The 14,635-nt window shown below is 44.5% G+C and overlaps 1 protein-coding gene across 5 annotated transcripts in view; it reads left to right on the top strand.

The window, feature by feature from the left end:
* Positions 1–14,635, top strand: part of MMS19 (MMS19 homolog, cytosolic iron-sulfur assembly component) — a 35,643-nt gene that overhangs the window by 14,271 nt on the left and 6,737 nt on the right. The window contains exons 3-17 of one of the 5 annotated variants that reach the window (XM_055560804.1): positions 2,006–2,112; positions 2,892–2,977; positions 3,364–3,438; positions 3,853–3,922; positions 4,303–4,431; positions 4,518–4,579; positions 10,706–10,792; positions 11,216–11,290; positions 11,701–11,778; positions 12,439–12,577; positions 12,820–12,974; positions 13,239–13,317; positions 13,726–13,851; positions 14,067–14,148; positions 14,459–14,559. In XM_055560804.1, coding sequence (XP_055416779.1) covers positions 2,006–2,112; positions 2,892–2,977; positions 3,364–3,438; positions 3,853–3,922; positions 4,303–4,431; positions 4,518–4,579; positions 10,706–10,792; positions 11,216–11,290; positions 11,701–11,778; positions 12,439–12,577; positions 12,820–12,974; positions 13,239–13,317; positions 13,726–13,851; positions 14,067–14,148; positions 14,459–14,559 — 1,451 coding nt within the window. Of the gene's footprint in view, positions 1–2,005; positions 2,113–2,891; positions 2,978–3,363; positions 3,439–3,852; positions 3,923–4,302; positions 4,432–4,517; positions 4,580–10,705; positions 10,793–11,215; positions 11,291–11,700; positions 11,779–12,438; positions 12,578–12,819; positions 12,975–13,238; positions 13,318–13,725; positions 13,852–14,066; positions 14,149–14,458; positions 14,560–14,635 lie in introns of those variants that run through there. The other 4 variants (XM_055560805.1, XM_055560808.1, XM_055560806.1 and 1 more) reach the window with 4 other exon arrangements.

The following is a 14,635-nucleotide window of genomic DNA, read 5'->3' as shown; positions in this document are numbered from 1 at the left end:
TCAGACCCGCTGTGGGCCCCGCCTGGGAGGCTGACCTGGCACAGGATTCCCCACTGTAGGGAAAGGCTTGGGACAACAGCTGGAAGACCACTGTTCAAACCAGATACTCCAAGCTCCAGAGAAGGCATGTGCTTATAGTATAAAGCCTGCTCTTCTCATATTTTGTACTTGGAAGACCATTTAAGTTGAAAAGTCTTAGTAGCAAAGGTGGTTAAGTGTCATAGCTAGCGTGTCTTCTGAAACAGAGAAACAGAAAACTGGGGAGAAGATGGGAGAGTAGGTCACTATTATGCATTTCTCCCATATGTTGTTGTAGCCTTGGTTCATTTTTTTAAAGTAACAGCTTTGTTGAGATATAATTTACCTATCATAAATTCACCATTTTAAAGTGTGTATTAAAAAAATAAATAATAAAGTGTGTATTCACAGATTTGTGCAACCGTTAGTAACCACAGTCAATTTTAGGACATTTTCATCACCCCAAAAAGAAACCCCACGCCTATTAACAGTCACTCCCCATTCCTTTCTCTTCCTTGCACCTGGTAACCACTAATCTACTTTGTTTCTGTGGATTTACCTATGCTGAAAATTTCAGATAAATGGAATCATACAATAATATATAATCTTTATGATTGGCTTCTTTCATTTGGAATAATGTTTTCAAGATTCATTCCTGTTGTAGCATGTATCAGTACTTCATTGCTTGCTGAATCATATTCTGTTATATGGATATACCACAATTTGTTTACCCATTCATCAGTTGAGGGATATCTGAGTTGTTGTCACATTTTGACTATTCTGAATAATGCTTCTGTGAGCATCTATGTGCCTTGGTCCATTTTTAAATGCACAGTTTTCTGCTTCTGAGTGGGGCCCTTTCTGTAAGTTCCTATCCCAGGTATCCTGTCAAGACTGATCTTTTTTGCCCCAGTTCCTCTAGCTATAGATACTCTTGAGACTTCCCCAGTGGCTCGGTGGTAGAGAATCCACCTGCAGTGCAGGAGATGAGGGTTCTGATCCGTGGGTTGGGAAGATCCCCTGGAGGAGGAAATGAGGAAATGGCAACAGTATTCTTGCTGTAAAATTCCATGGACAGAGGAGCCTAGAGGGCTACAGTCCGTGGGGTAGCAAAGAGTCAGACACTATTGGACGACTGAGCTCAGCATAGGTACTCTTATCCTTGTTTCCTTAAGGTACCCTGGCCAGCTGTCCTTCAGAAGTCTTCTGCCTCCTTCATTTGCTTAGATTCCTTGTGCTATGTTTAAATGTAACCTCTGTGATTTGTTTTGAAGATAAATCACCTTGTTGTTGCTTCAGCCTGGGTCCTCCCATATCAACAATCCTAAATAGTTAAAGTCTTTATTCTGACCATCTTACTTAGTACACTTCCAGTTGTAAAGACTATAATGGTTGCTTTAATAGTGATATATTTATTCTTCTCCTGTTTTGGTGAAAGTGAAAGTGAAGTTGCTCAGTCGTGTCCGACTCTTTGCGACCCCACGGACTCCTCTCTACCGGGCTCCTCTGTCCATGGGATTTTCCAGGCAATAGTACTGGAGTGGATTGCCATTTCCTTCTCCAGGGGATCTTCCCAAACCAGGGATTGAACCCCGGTCTCCTGCATTGTAGACAGACACTTTACCGTCTGAGCCACCAGGGAAGTTTTGGTAGAAGCTGCCAATCATCTCTTGAGCCCCGTGGTTAACTGCTAAGCTCTCTTTCAGAGAAATGTCACAATTATATCACTGAGGAGAGAGTAAGACCCACACCCAGTCAGTGCCTGGAGACAGACACTTCTGTTGGCTGTGGTGTCACATGTGCCCCTGATGACACCTCCAGGCCAGTCTGGGGATTGGCCTTACTGTTGTTTGTAATGCTAAGCGCCTCCAGAGTACCTTCCTGGGCCGGCTTCCATGCCCAGGGGGTGAGTGTGACTAATTTCAAAATATTTACTTCCGAAGTTTGAACTGGGTAATATCAGCCTTTCTATCTTACTTTCCCCCAGGTCTTCTCTAGAGAATCCAGAACCCCGAACTCGGGCCCGTGGGATCCAGCTTTTGTCACAGGTGCTCCTCCAGTGTCACTCCTTGCTGCTGGAGAAGGAAGGTACTGGTAGGCGTGCTGAGCCAAAGCCTTCCGTGTCTGTCAGGCCAGCTTACCGGGCGGGAGGAAGGGAGGGACATAAGGTATCTTCAAACTCCTAACGCAGGGTCTTCACACATCACTAGTATATGTGGCAAAGAAGATAAGAATTGAGACACAAGACACATAGATTTCAAATGTAGCCTTAGACAGTTTTTTTTTTTTCCCAGTATGTCTTCTCCTGTCTGTAAAATGGACAAAGTAGTGTTTCATAGATGGAGCAGAAAAGTAATGAAATATCAAAATGCTTTGAAGTCCTGAGGGAAAAAACCCACAACTTATTTATCTTCCATCGCAGGGGTAGGCAAACTGCAGCCTGTTTTTATAAATAAAACTTTATTAGCATATAGCCATGTCCATTTATGTACCTGCCGTTTATGCGGCTTTTATGTTACAGTGGCCCAGCTGAGTAGCTGTGACATACTGTGTCCTAGACATCTGAAATATTTACCATATGGGCCTGTGAGAAAACGTGCCAACCCAAGTTCTGTAGAAAAGCAGGTCTCGGGTTGAGAATGGGTTTGATTGTGACCTCTGTGCGAAGGGATAACCCAAAATGCTCACCTGTTTTCTTGACAGATAAGGAAGGAACCCCCCAGATGGGAGGGCTTGGGACATACCTAGGTGAAGGAGACAATTTGTAGTGAAGCCCAAGCAGGAACAGCCCTTAGAAACTTTGGGAGGAAGCAATGCCAGCGAGCCCTTCTCCAGCCTGTGGGAACTAATAACTGAATTTCTGGTCTGTTCAGTGGTCCACCTGATCCTGTTCTATGAGAACCGGCTGAAGGACCATCATCTTGTGATCCCATCTGTTCTTCAGGGTTTGAGGGCACTTGTGAGTTCTCCTTTTCTGTATTACATACCGTGTTTACAGGAATCTATTTCCAGTGAATTCTCTCCTTCCCCTTAGTGGGTAAGACTTCACATACTTCAAAGCAGATGCCTAGATATGGGGCTAAACTAGTCTCAGCCAGCTCCACTTCTGTTTTTAGTCTGGAGAGTAAAAGTGTCCTTTGGGGACTGGAATTCAGAGTCAACCTGGAAGGAGCTGCAGAGACCTAATCAGCTTGAGAAAAGGGACCATGTTTCTCACCATCAGCATTTATTCCCCAGCCTGGATGTTGTAATTCCCACTATAGTTAGATAGGCCCGTTTTAGGCTTGAAGGCTAAACTAAAATTTCCAGAATTCCCTCTGTGTTCACACTTCTCTTCTCCCCCAGAGCCTGTGTGTGACCCTGCCCCCAGGGCTGGCAGTCTCTGTGCTTAAAGCCATCTTTCAGGAGGTCCACGTACAGGTGAGTGATAACGGTCACTTCGGTATTTTCTATCTTCCAGCCCTTGACATAACTAGAATTACATGGCAAAAAAAAAAATTGCCTTCTAAGAGTTCTGAACTCTTACAGGCCTTTGACCATATGTGCCTGCTGTCCCTTGCTACTGTATAACGAGAGGGAGGTATGCAAGTACATCTGACCTGTGTCCTCTCACACCTAAAGAAAGTGAGGCACGTAGCAGATAGGTTTGGGTTATTGGTTCCACTGCTAGACTGCTGGACCATAGCCATACCTTTTCTCTGCATTTCCCTGAGGTTCATCTTACTCTGGTATAAAGAGAATTACCCGGTTAGAGACGATGCAGCAGGAAGTAGTTTTGTCAGCTGAGGTATTCTTTGGGCGCTTCCTTCACTTTCTTCTGTCTCTCCTACTAAGTCCCTGCCCCAGGTGGACCGGCACACAGTCTACAGTATCATCACCAACTTCATGCGAGCCCGGGAAGAAGGTGAGAGGCAGGGCTTTCAGAAATCTGAAAAGTGAACACAACTTTTCTTCCCCCTTTACCAGGTCTGATTTTAGCCCAGGGTCATATAAAAGAGCCAGTACTCTGAGAGGAAGATGAAGGGAAACTGGGAGTCACTCACTCCCCAGTAAAGTAAAGGAACGGTGGAGTTTGAGCTGAGGTGTTAAATTCCTACCTCCATAACCATTATATATTTTTGCACATCTTCTCTTCACTGAGGACTCTCTTGGAATAGGAAAACAGAAATGGTCGGCTCTGGGAGGCGTGAAGAGGGAGGCAGTGAGAGAGGGAAAACACAGGCCAGAAGAAAGCCCCACTTTCTATCTTGTGGGACAGTAGTGACCTTGTTCTCTCCTCCCCAGAGCTGAAGGGCCTAGGAGCTGATTTCACCTTTGGCTTCATCCAGGTGATGGATGGGGAAAAGGATCCCCGTAATCTTCTGGTGGCCTTCCGCATTGTCTATGACCTCATCTCCAGAGACTACAGCCTGGGTACGTCCTTGTAGCTTTGGATTAGCTAGTTGGGGCTTGTTTGATGAAAGGCTTGTAAGTCCTCATTCTTTCTCTGTTGCCTTTAGGACCTTTTGTGGAGGAGTTGTTTGAAGTGACATCTTGTTACTTCCCTATTGATTTTACTCCTGTAAGTAGTACCTTTCATTCATTCATTCAAATATTGAGTGTCTGTTGTGTGCCAGGCCCAGTTCTAGGCACTGAGGGTATAGCAGTGAACAAAAGAAATGACCCCTGCCCTCAAGAACTTAACCTGTCAGTAAACCGGGAAGTGGAAAGACAAACTTCCTAAAAATGTCCTTAGTGCTTAGAACTACAGGATTGTAGAACATGATTCATGTCCTTGAAAGCTGAAACATTTAAGTAACAGTAAGAGATTATGGACCAAAACAAGTGGTGTTACAGTTGTTCAAAGACAGAGTTGAGTGTGAGCTAGAGTAGGCAGGAACTGACTCACAGATAAAATAGGATTTCAGTTGGTTTCTGAAGGATGTGTAGCATATGATCCTGGATTCTGAGGGCACATCTCAGGCAATAGAAACGAAGACACAGTTGAGCATAGCATGTACAGGAGGTGTTTTCTCTGATGCCCTCAGACCTTCTCCCACTCTGCGTCTTGATTCACCTTCTCTTTTTGAATACTCAGGGTCTCAGCACTATATAGGTATGCATGGTATGTAGATGAAAGCATTGTAATTTGGAAGAAATGAAAGGAATTATACCACACACATCAAATTTACGTCAGAGCTCAGTCGGTAAAGAATCTACCTGCAATGCAGGAGACCCCAGTTCGATTCCTGGGTTGGGAAGATTCCATTGTGGCTCAGCTGGTAAAGAATCCGCCTGCAATGCGGGAGGCCTGGGTTCGATCCCTGGGTTGGGAAGATCCCCTGGAGAAGGGAAAGGCTACCCATTCCTGTATTCTGGCCTAGAGAATTCCATGGACTATATATGGTACATGGGGTCTCCAAGAGTTGGACATGACCGAGTGACTTTCACTATTGACTTTCCCTGCCTTTAAGATAAAAAGCCATTTTTGCCATAGGGAATTTCTTAGCAGCTTATTTTAGCTGACATCATGTTGCTGGGACCACCTCTCTCCTAATATTCTTTTCATTGCTTTTGTAATCAGTATCACTATTTCTGCTCAGAAGTATTTAAGCCTTTGAACTCTTGAAAGCTCTTGGTTAGGCTGCCAGATTTCTCTGTTTTTACTTTCTTTATTCTGTGTTTGTTTTGAAAAGATAATATATTCACAGGATTCAAAATACAAAAGGTACAAATAGGTGAAAAATCTACATACCATCAAGTTTATTTCTCAGTTGTCAACCAGTTTTATCAATTACATCTGTATCTTACAGAGCTTTTTCATCCATGTATTAAAAAATGCTCTTCCCTTTTCCCATAAAAATGGTAGTGGATTTACACATTTTTCCTATAGTTTGGCGTTTTCACTTAGCAGTATATCTTGGAGAGGGTTCCATAACAGTATATAAATTAGCTCTTTGTTCTTTATGACTGTGATTTTCCTTTGCGTGGAAATACCTAATTAATTTTACTTGTCCTCCATGGGACAAAGGTTTTTACTAATCTTTTGCTGTTATAAGCAATGCTGCCACCTAACATACCCTGCCTGTACGTGTATCATTTCACACATATGTGGGTTTACGGATGTAACAGTAGGATAAATTCCTAAAATTTAGGAATATGTGCACTTAAAATTTTAGGGTGGGCAAGAATTTTTGTTTTTTTTTGAAAGATAGTACAGTGAACACAATGCAACATTTAGAGAATTAAGCCTCTTTACTGCCACCAACCATTTTCCTTTCAGAGATAATCATTGCTCCCAACTGCTTATATATTTTCTCAGAGATGTTCTAGGCAAAACAAGTTTATAGATAATAACTGGAAAATTTCTTTTATTTGAGCAGAGTTATGTGTTTTTTTCCACAGTGTGGTCTATGGGAAGCAGAAAGCTCTTGTCAGTTAAAATAGGGACACCTGGCTTTCAGTGTTAAATTTGTGTTAAAAATATTCTTTACGGTCTTATCAATCTGTATAGGCCACTTGCCGTCATCATCATAGATCACAGCAGTGTAAGTTAGGGCGAGATAGCTGCTGTTTTAGACTTTGTGGGCCTTATGTTCCCTATTGAAACTCTTCACCTCTGCTGTTCTAGCACAGAAATGGCCCTCGCCGCTGGAATGTGGTACAGGGGCTGTATTGCAATAAATACATTTATGAACTTGGGAATTCACATTTCATATAATTTTCATGTGCCACAAGATATTATTTGATTTGTTTTTCAACCATTTAAAAATGTAAAAACCAGTCTTAACTTAGCCATACAGTCTTAGCTGGTTGCTTCCTACTCTTAATGCAGAGTCAGTACTGAATCTTTCTTTCCCATCATCTAGGGATTCCTTTATCTTTTCTCTTGGATCAGCTCTCCATTTTTTGTATTTACGTATTCCTCATTTTATGATTTATTCCTTCATTTTGGTGGTGCTCATCCCTTATGAGCTTCCCATGGGTGTAAAAAGAGTATAAAATGTTTTCATTTTTATAAATCTAGAATCTCTTCATTCTTTGCTCACACTTATTGATAATATGGGTATAAAATTGAAGGCATTACTATATTTACTTCTAATTTTCAGTTGCTGTGAAGAAGTCTGAATTCTTTCTGCTTTGCAAGACTTTTATGTTCACTTTTTTCCCCTCTTTTAGGGAAGCTTTTAAGCGTTGATTATTTCCCCCCAATATATTGAAAATTCACAATGATGTGCCTTAGTACAGGTCTGTTTTCATGCATTGTATTGGGTACTCGGTAGGTCCTGTCAGTCTGGAAGTTCATGTCCTTCTGGCCTGGGAAATTTTCTTGGTGTTCTTTCATTGATGATTTCTTCCCCTCTGTTAGTTCTCTGCTCCTTCCTTTGGGAACTCCTGTCAGTCTTTTACCTTTTCTTTCATATTTCCTTCCTTTACCTTTTTGTTACTTTATAAGAAAATTTTATTTTTATCTTTTCTATCAGTCAGAGTCCAGGCATGAAAAACAGAAACCACTTTGGTATTTAAAACAAATAATTTAATGCTGGAAATTGTTTGTACAAGTTATAGGAGAGCTGAGAAGCCAAACAAGGGATAGTGAGGCAACCTGTCAATAGCAGGAAACCATTACCACCCTGAGGCTGGAGGGACTAAGGGAAAAGTTGATGTTACTGGACCTCAGGGGCTGAAAGTATGACAAAACACAGGCCTTCAGTGGGACCTGGAGCCAAGGAGGAGATGCTGCCAGTGGTGAACATGCCCACCAAACAGAGATGGGAAGAAATGCCCTGGGCTTTCCTTTCCTTCTGACCTGCGTTCATCTACAAGTGCTTCCCATTGACTGAACCTCGGCCACTGTGGGAACCTGGAGAATGCGGCCTGCAGCGGTCAGCCTGAGGAAGGGATCTGAGGGCAGAAAGGTCCAGGACCAGCACGTCTCCCAGCGGTTGATTTTGTTTTTCATTTCTGCACTCATGCTTTGAATTTCCCAGGGCCTTTTATTGTCATTTTTGATAATTTCTTGAATTTTTTTTTTTAATAGCATTCTATTCTTATTTAACCCATGAATGAATTACTTTCTTACCATTCTTGAAAACTCTCCCCACATGTGTGGTCTTTGTTTCGTCCAAGTTTTTTTTTCAATTTATGTTGTTCTCTATTTCCAGATTAGAGGCTTTCTTCAGATATCTAGTAATCCTTGGGAGTTTGCACATGTTTCAGAGTGAGGATTATAAAGTTGAGTGGGAGCTCTGAGCACATAGAATGGGCTGATTGAGGATGAACTTCCCTGTAGAGAGGCTTACATGGACAATTTGGGAACCCCCAGGTTGCAGGATCTTTGTTCCCGGTCCAGGACTTTGGCAGTGAAAGTGCTGAGTCCTAACCACTGGACATCCAGGGAATTCCCACTTAGACCTCTTTTGATTCAGCACCCAGGCCGTCAACTGCATTTTTGTCTCAGCTCTGTCTCACCCTCTCCAAGAATTAAACCCCAAGATTCTGCTGCAGCTAGGAAGGACTTGAGAAGCAATCTGGGAGGTCAGACTGCTTCTCTAACCCCACTCCCAGTTCCAAAGGTATCTGGTACTGCTGGTTGCAAAGCTTTTTGAGGAGACTGTGTGGTGTATATGGAGAGTTACTAAGCTTTCCCCAAGCCTACTGAGGATTCTGTTGTTTTGGCTCTAAGTCATTTTCTTCTTCCCTGTCTGCTTTTACAATTTTGTTGCTAATATCTCTTGTCCTATTCACCCTTTAGCTTTATATCTTAAAAAAAGGAAAGAAAATCCCCTTACTGCATTTTTGGTGGGGTTTCAAAGAAGAAAAGGAAAATCTGATCCATGTTTTCAGTCTGCCTTCTTGACATACACATGGCTAATAGGCACATGAAAAGATCCTTAACTTTGCTAATTATTCAAGAAATGCAAATTACAACTACAAAGAGTTATCACCTCACACCATTCAGAATGAAGTGAAGTGAAGTGGAAGTCTCTCAGTCGTGTCCGACTCTTTGCAACCCCATGGACTATACAGTCCATGGAATTCTCCAGGCCAGAATACTGGAGTGGGTAGCCTTTCCCTTCTCCAGGGGATCTTCCCAACCCAGGGATCAAACCCAGGTCTCCCACATTGCAGGCGGATTCTTTACCATCTGAACCACCAGGGAAGCCCCTAGTCAGAATGGCCATCATCAAGAAGTCTACAGATAATAAATGCTGAAGAGGGTGTGGAGAAAATGGAACACTCCTACACTGTTGGTGGGAATGTAAATTGGGCAGCTGCTATGGAAAACTATGGAATTACCTTATGATGCAGCAGTCCCACTCCTCTGGTATATATCCGGAAATGATGAAAACTAATTTGAAAAGATACATGCAACAAAGTAGAGGACCTAGAGATTTTCATACTAAGTAAGACACAGAAAGACAATTATATGTTACCATTTATATGTGGACTCTAAAAAATAATACAAATTAATTCATTTACAAAGCAGAAAGGGACTCACAGATATAGGAAACAAACTTTACGGTTACCAGAGGGTTTTAAGAGGTTGGGGAGGAATAAACCAGGAATACAGGATTAACAGGATGTATAGGAGTACAGGCCATCCTAAAGGAGATCAGTCCTAAATATTCATTGGAAGGACTGATGCTGAAGCTGGAACTACTTTGGCCACCTGATGCAAAGAACTGAGTCATTGAAAAAGACCCTGATGCTGGGAAAGATTGAAGGCAGGAGGAGAAGGGGATGACAGAAGATGAGATGGTTGGATGGCATCACCGACTCTGTGGACATGAGTTTGAGTAAACTCCAGGAGTTGGTGATAGACAGGGAAGTCTGGTGTGCTGCAGTCCATGGGGTTGCAAAGAGTTGGACACGACTTAGCGACTGAAATGAACTGAACAGGATTAACAAATACATATCACTATATATAAAATAGATAAACAACAAAGGTTTACTGTATAAAACAGGGAACTATATTTAATACCTTATAATAACCTATAATGGAAAAGAATCTAAAAGATATATATAAACGTCTATAACTGAACCACTTTGCTGTACACCTGAAACTAACACAATATTAAAAGTCAACTGTATACTTCAATTAAAAAGTCTGCCTTCTTGATACAGAAATCATCAATGCTTTTATATTGCCAGAATTACAGCTTTTTATAAGGGTGGAAAAATAGAATTGTCTGTCAAAAGGAGATTATCCAAATAAATTGTGGCTCAACCACACAATGAATCAGCCAGTAAAACAAATGCTATGAAAGAATAATAACATGAAATAAATACACCTAATGTATGAAGTGAAAAAATAGACGGCAAACCATGTGTTCAAAAGATTCACGGTTTCTAAAGCTATATATATATTTTAAAGGGAAACAGTGTCTACCAATCACATGGTCATAATACCCTATATACAGAGAAGAAAGTTGCACCAGAAAGTTAAGGGTGCTTATCTCTGAGTGGTGAGATGATAGATCAGATGCAAACTGCGTGATTAGATAGAAAATAAAGGCCCAACAGACAGAAATTTCCCGAGGAACAACACGAAAGAGCAAGCTGTCTTCCTTCTGGGGCCTTGTACCACTTTTCTGGAAATTTGGGAGTAAATCTCACCCTGTTCTGCAGGGTTGGTAGGTTCAGTCCTGTGTCCAGGCATGGTCTAGAGAGAGATACAAGGCCCCGCCTCTTCTCCCTTTTGCAGCCACCTAATGATCCCCATGGCATCCAGAGAGAAGATCTCATCCTGAGTCTTCGAGCTGTGCTGGCTTCCACACCACGCTTTGCTGAGGTGAGTCTGGCCAGAGTTGGGGCATGTAGCCTCAGCCCTCAGAAGGGTCTGAAGAAAGAACAGTTAAAGGCATGGAGGAAAAGAAAGATCCAGTATACATTCTAGGGTATGGCATTCTGCAAGTGTCTTCAGACCTTCGAAGTAGAAAACTTTACCATCTCTTCATTTAAGATAGTCATCCAGTCCCTATGTGGTACTATGTTTTGAGATTCTTTAGCTTTGCCAGCTAGCCCACTTTTCAGGTCACTAGGGGTCCGGCCATGGCTTGGGAGGGAGATTGGTTTACAGTCACAACTCCTGACTCAGTGCAACTCTGTGACGTAGCACCTACCCTGGGGGCTGGTGGCAGCGAGGACATGGTGGGCTGGGTGAGGCTGCAGCACCAGCCATATCTCGTGCTCAGTTCTTCCTTCTCTCCCACAGTTCCTGCTGCCCCTGCTGATTGAGAAAGTGGACTCTGAGATTCTGAGTGCCAAGCTGGATTCTCTGCAGACTCTGGTGAGTGATTCTTCTCTTTTGAGGACCCAGCTGTCTTTAGACAATTTAGCAGTGCTACAGGATTATGGACTGATTCTTAGAGAGCTGGGGAGCTGTTCCCTGGGCCTCAGGAGAGGGATACCCAGGGTCTCGGCCTGTAGGTTGACCTACGGCCTGCAGCTGCGTTTTGTCCTGTTCTGTAGTAACAGAGTGGCAGCTGAGGAAAGGCTAACCGGGGCTCCCTCTTCGTGCTTGTTTCCATCAGTTGGGACGAGGTCCTGTTTTTCGGTGGTCTGGGTAGGATGGCTATGAAACCCTGCTGGTTTTACTGCTGAGAGCCACCTCTTTCAGGTGCAGTTATGCTGAGGGGGCTGCACGTCCCAGGAAGTCTGAGAGTATAGACAGCCGTTAACCTCTGCTCTCCCTGGCAGAATGCTTGCTGTGCCGTGTACGAACAGAAAGAACTAAAGGACTTCCTCCCCAGCCTCTGGGCTTCCATCCGCAGAGAGGTGAGTGTCACTTAGATAAACTGACTACTCTTAACTCCTAGTTGTCAGGTCAGGCATGAGGGGAGATAACCTGCCCTATCCTTTTCCCTCTGTTGCTGTGCCTGGTTATTCAGCAGGAGAGCCAAGGGGCATACTTTGGTTGAATGATATGGGTAGGGCCAGCTGCTTACTGATGACGTGATCAGTCTCCCATAGTGCCCGCTTCCTGTCCTTCCATGGTAAAGGGCATAGGTCACTCTGAGCAGAGGGGGAGAGGAAGAGACTTGGGGAAAGGGATCCCAACAACCACCGCTCAAGGTTGGTATTCAGTTTCTCAAAAAAGTATGTGGGGACGTCCCTGGCGATCCAGTGATTAGGACTCCATGCTTTCAGTGCAGGGGGTGTGGGTTCAATCCCTCGTCGGGGAAGTAAGATCCCACATGCTGTGCAGCACAATCAGAATTGAAAAGGAAAGAAAAGATGTGTATCAATATCCTAGTGGGACTAAGGACTTAGTGAGAATACATCAATTGAGATGAAACTCACGTGAAGGGTTAATTTCCATTGTTGTGCCCTAAAGGTTCTCACCACCCTCTCCCAAAAAAGGAAATAGGCAGCAGGTGGGTAGGGTCTCACCTGGTGCAGGCTCACCTCAGTAGCCATGGGATCCCTCCCTGACAGGTGTTCCAGACGGCAAGTGAGCGGGTAGAGGCCGAGGGCCTGGCGGCCCTCAACTCCCTGACTGCGTGTTTGTCTCGCTCTGTGCTGAGGGCTGATGCTGAGGACCTCCTTGACTCCTTCCTTAGCAACATTCTACAGGGTAATGGGGCATGGCAGCTAGAAAGGGGAGTACATACAACAGAGGGAAATTCTTAAAGGCCAGTGACCTTTCACGAGTGCCCCCAAGATCAGTGATTTGCGTACTGGAGCCCTGCTTTGAATTGAAAGAAATTTACGTGATAACTGCTAGTCCTGGGGCTCAGCCTCCAGCTTCTGTGACCTGCAGGGGAACCGGGCAACATTCAGCCTACTCCCCAGGTCTGTGATGTGCTGCCTCTCTAGACTGCAGGCACCATCTGTGCGAACCGGACATGAAACTGGTGTGGCCTAGCGCCAAACTGCTGCAGGCGGCTGCAGGCGCGTCTGCCCGGGCCTGCGACCACGTCACCAGCAACGTGCTGCCTCTGCTGCTGGAACAGTTCCACAAGCACAGTCAGGTAAGGAAGCAGAATCTTTCCAGGAAGTGATGGGACCCTGGGCTAGGATGGCTCTCATGGAGTAAGCTGTGTTGCGCTGGGGCCTAGATATAGTAGATCTTGGGTTTTGCTCCCATTAGCTCCCATTAGCTGCTGCTGGTTCCCTTGTTCACTCTTTTCCTCACACTCTTACGCACAACGATAATTCTCCCCACTTCCATTGTAGCAAGACTGAAATCCATTAAAAGGTAGTCTTTGACCCCCATGCCCCTTAAAACATTACAGAGCAACCAGCGGAGGACAATCCTTGAAATGATCCTGGGTTTCTTGAAGCTGCAGCAGAAATGGAGCTATGAAGACAAGGGTGAGGCCGTCTTCTAGATGTGCTGTCCGGGGGGTGCTGAACTCTGTAGCCCTGTAAAGGAGGGCAGGCCAGGAGTGCTACAGAGAAGTAGCCTGGAACAGCCGACCTGTTGTTCTTAAGTTGTAGCACAAGAGAACACTTAAGAAATGAGACCTGTTCATTTTTTTTCCTAGTGTACTTCCTGGATATCCAGTGGATTAAATTCTTTAAATCTGTCCCAGGAGTTCCCTGATCCAGTAGTTAGGACTCCATGCTTCCTCTGCAGGGGGCATTGGTTTGATGCCGGGTTGGGGAACTAAGATCCCACGTTCGATGCTGCACAGCCAAAAAAAAAAAATCTGCCCCAAGTTATCTTTGCATCAGTGCTGAATGAGGTTTCCCTCTAATCTGGACTCTGTCTCTCCCTAGATGAAAGACCTCTGAGTGGCTTCAAGGACCAGCTGTGCTCACTGATGTTCATGGCCCTGACAGACCCCAACACCCAGCTTCAGCTTGTTGGCATTCGTACACTCACAGTGTTGGGTGCTCAACCAGGTACACTTAAGGGAAAGAAAAAAGATTGGAGTTTTTGGTCCCTTTGCTGTGGTTTTCTGTCTTAAATAAAGAGCAGTCTTTATTCCCTGGTTCTCACAATTCTGTATGATTTTGGATTTCTTTGATCCCAAATTGGGATTTGGGATTATGATTTGGGAAGGATGGTGGTGGCTGCTGGGGAAGAAAGATGAGGTTCATGTCTCCTTCTAATACAGATCTCCTATCTTCTGGGGACTTGGAGCTAGCAGTGGGTCACCTGTACAGACTGAGCTTCCTGGAGGAGGATTCCCAGAGTTGGTGAGAACATAAGACAGCAAGATAGAGCCAGCTGTTCCAGGGCGCTGTGCTCCTGACCCTTGGCTTTCCCAGAGGACATGGACTCTGTGCTTGGCTCTGGCTGCTAACTGGTTGGAGCGATTGTTGTAGGAATGTTCTCTTTTGGGGGGCATTAAGAAGCCCTGTCCAACTTAGTGGTATAGGTACTTGAATCCTGCATTTTTAGAAAGGTGGTCTCAGAAGCCCACGCTCCTGAATCTGCCTAATGGCAGGCCTAGGCAAGAGAGCCATGGACCTAGCTCAGCTAATGCTCACCTGCCCTGTGCCCCAGCAGGGTGGCAGCACTGGAAGCATCAGGAACCCTGGCCACTCTCTACCCCATGGCCTTCAGCAGCCACCTAGTGCCCAAGCTTGCTGAGGATCTGTGTACAGGTACGTGTCTCTGATCTTCTGTGGCTTGCTCCTTCCCAGGGAAGTTGCTGGGGCGGGGGGCTCCTTCATGCTTGCC

Source organism: Bubalus kerabau, chromosome 22 (assembly GCF_029407905.1).
Source record: "Bubalus kerabau isolate K-KA32 ecotype Philippines breed swamp buffalo chromosome 22, PCC_UOA_SB_1v2, whole genome shotgun sequence".
In the NCBI taxonomy this organism is placed as follows: Eukaryota; Metazoa; Chordata; class Mammalia; order Artiodactyla; family Bovidae; genus Bubalus; species Bubalus kerabau.
The sequence above is the reverse complement of the archived record's forward strand: the minus strand, read 5'-3'. Positions and strand labels throughout refer to the sequence as shown.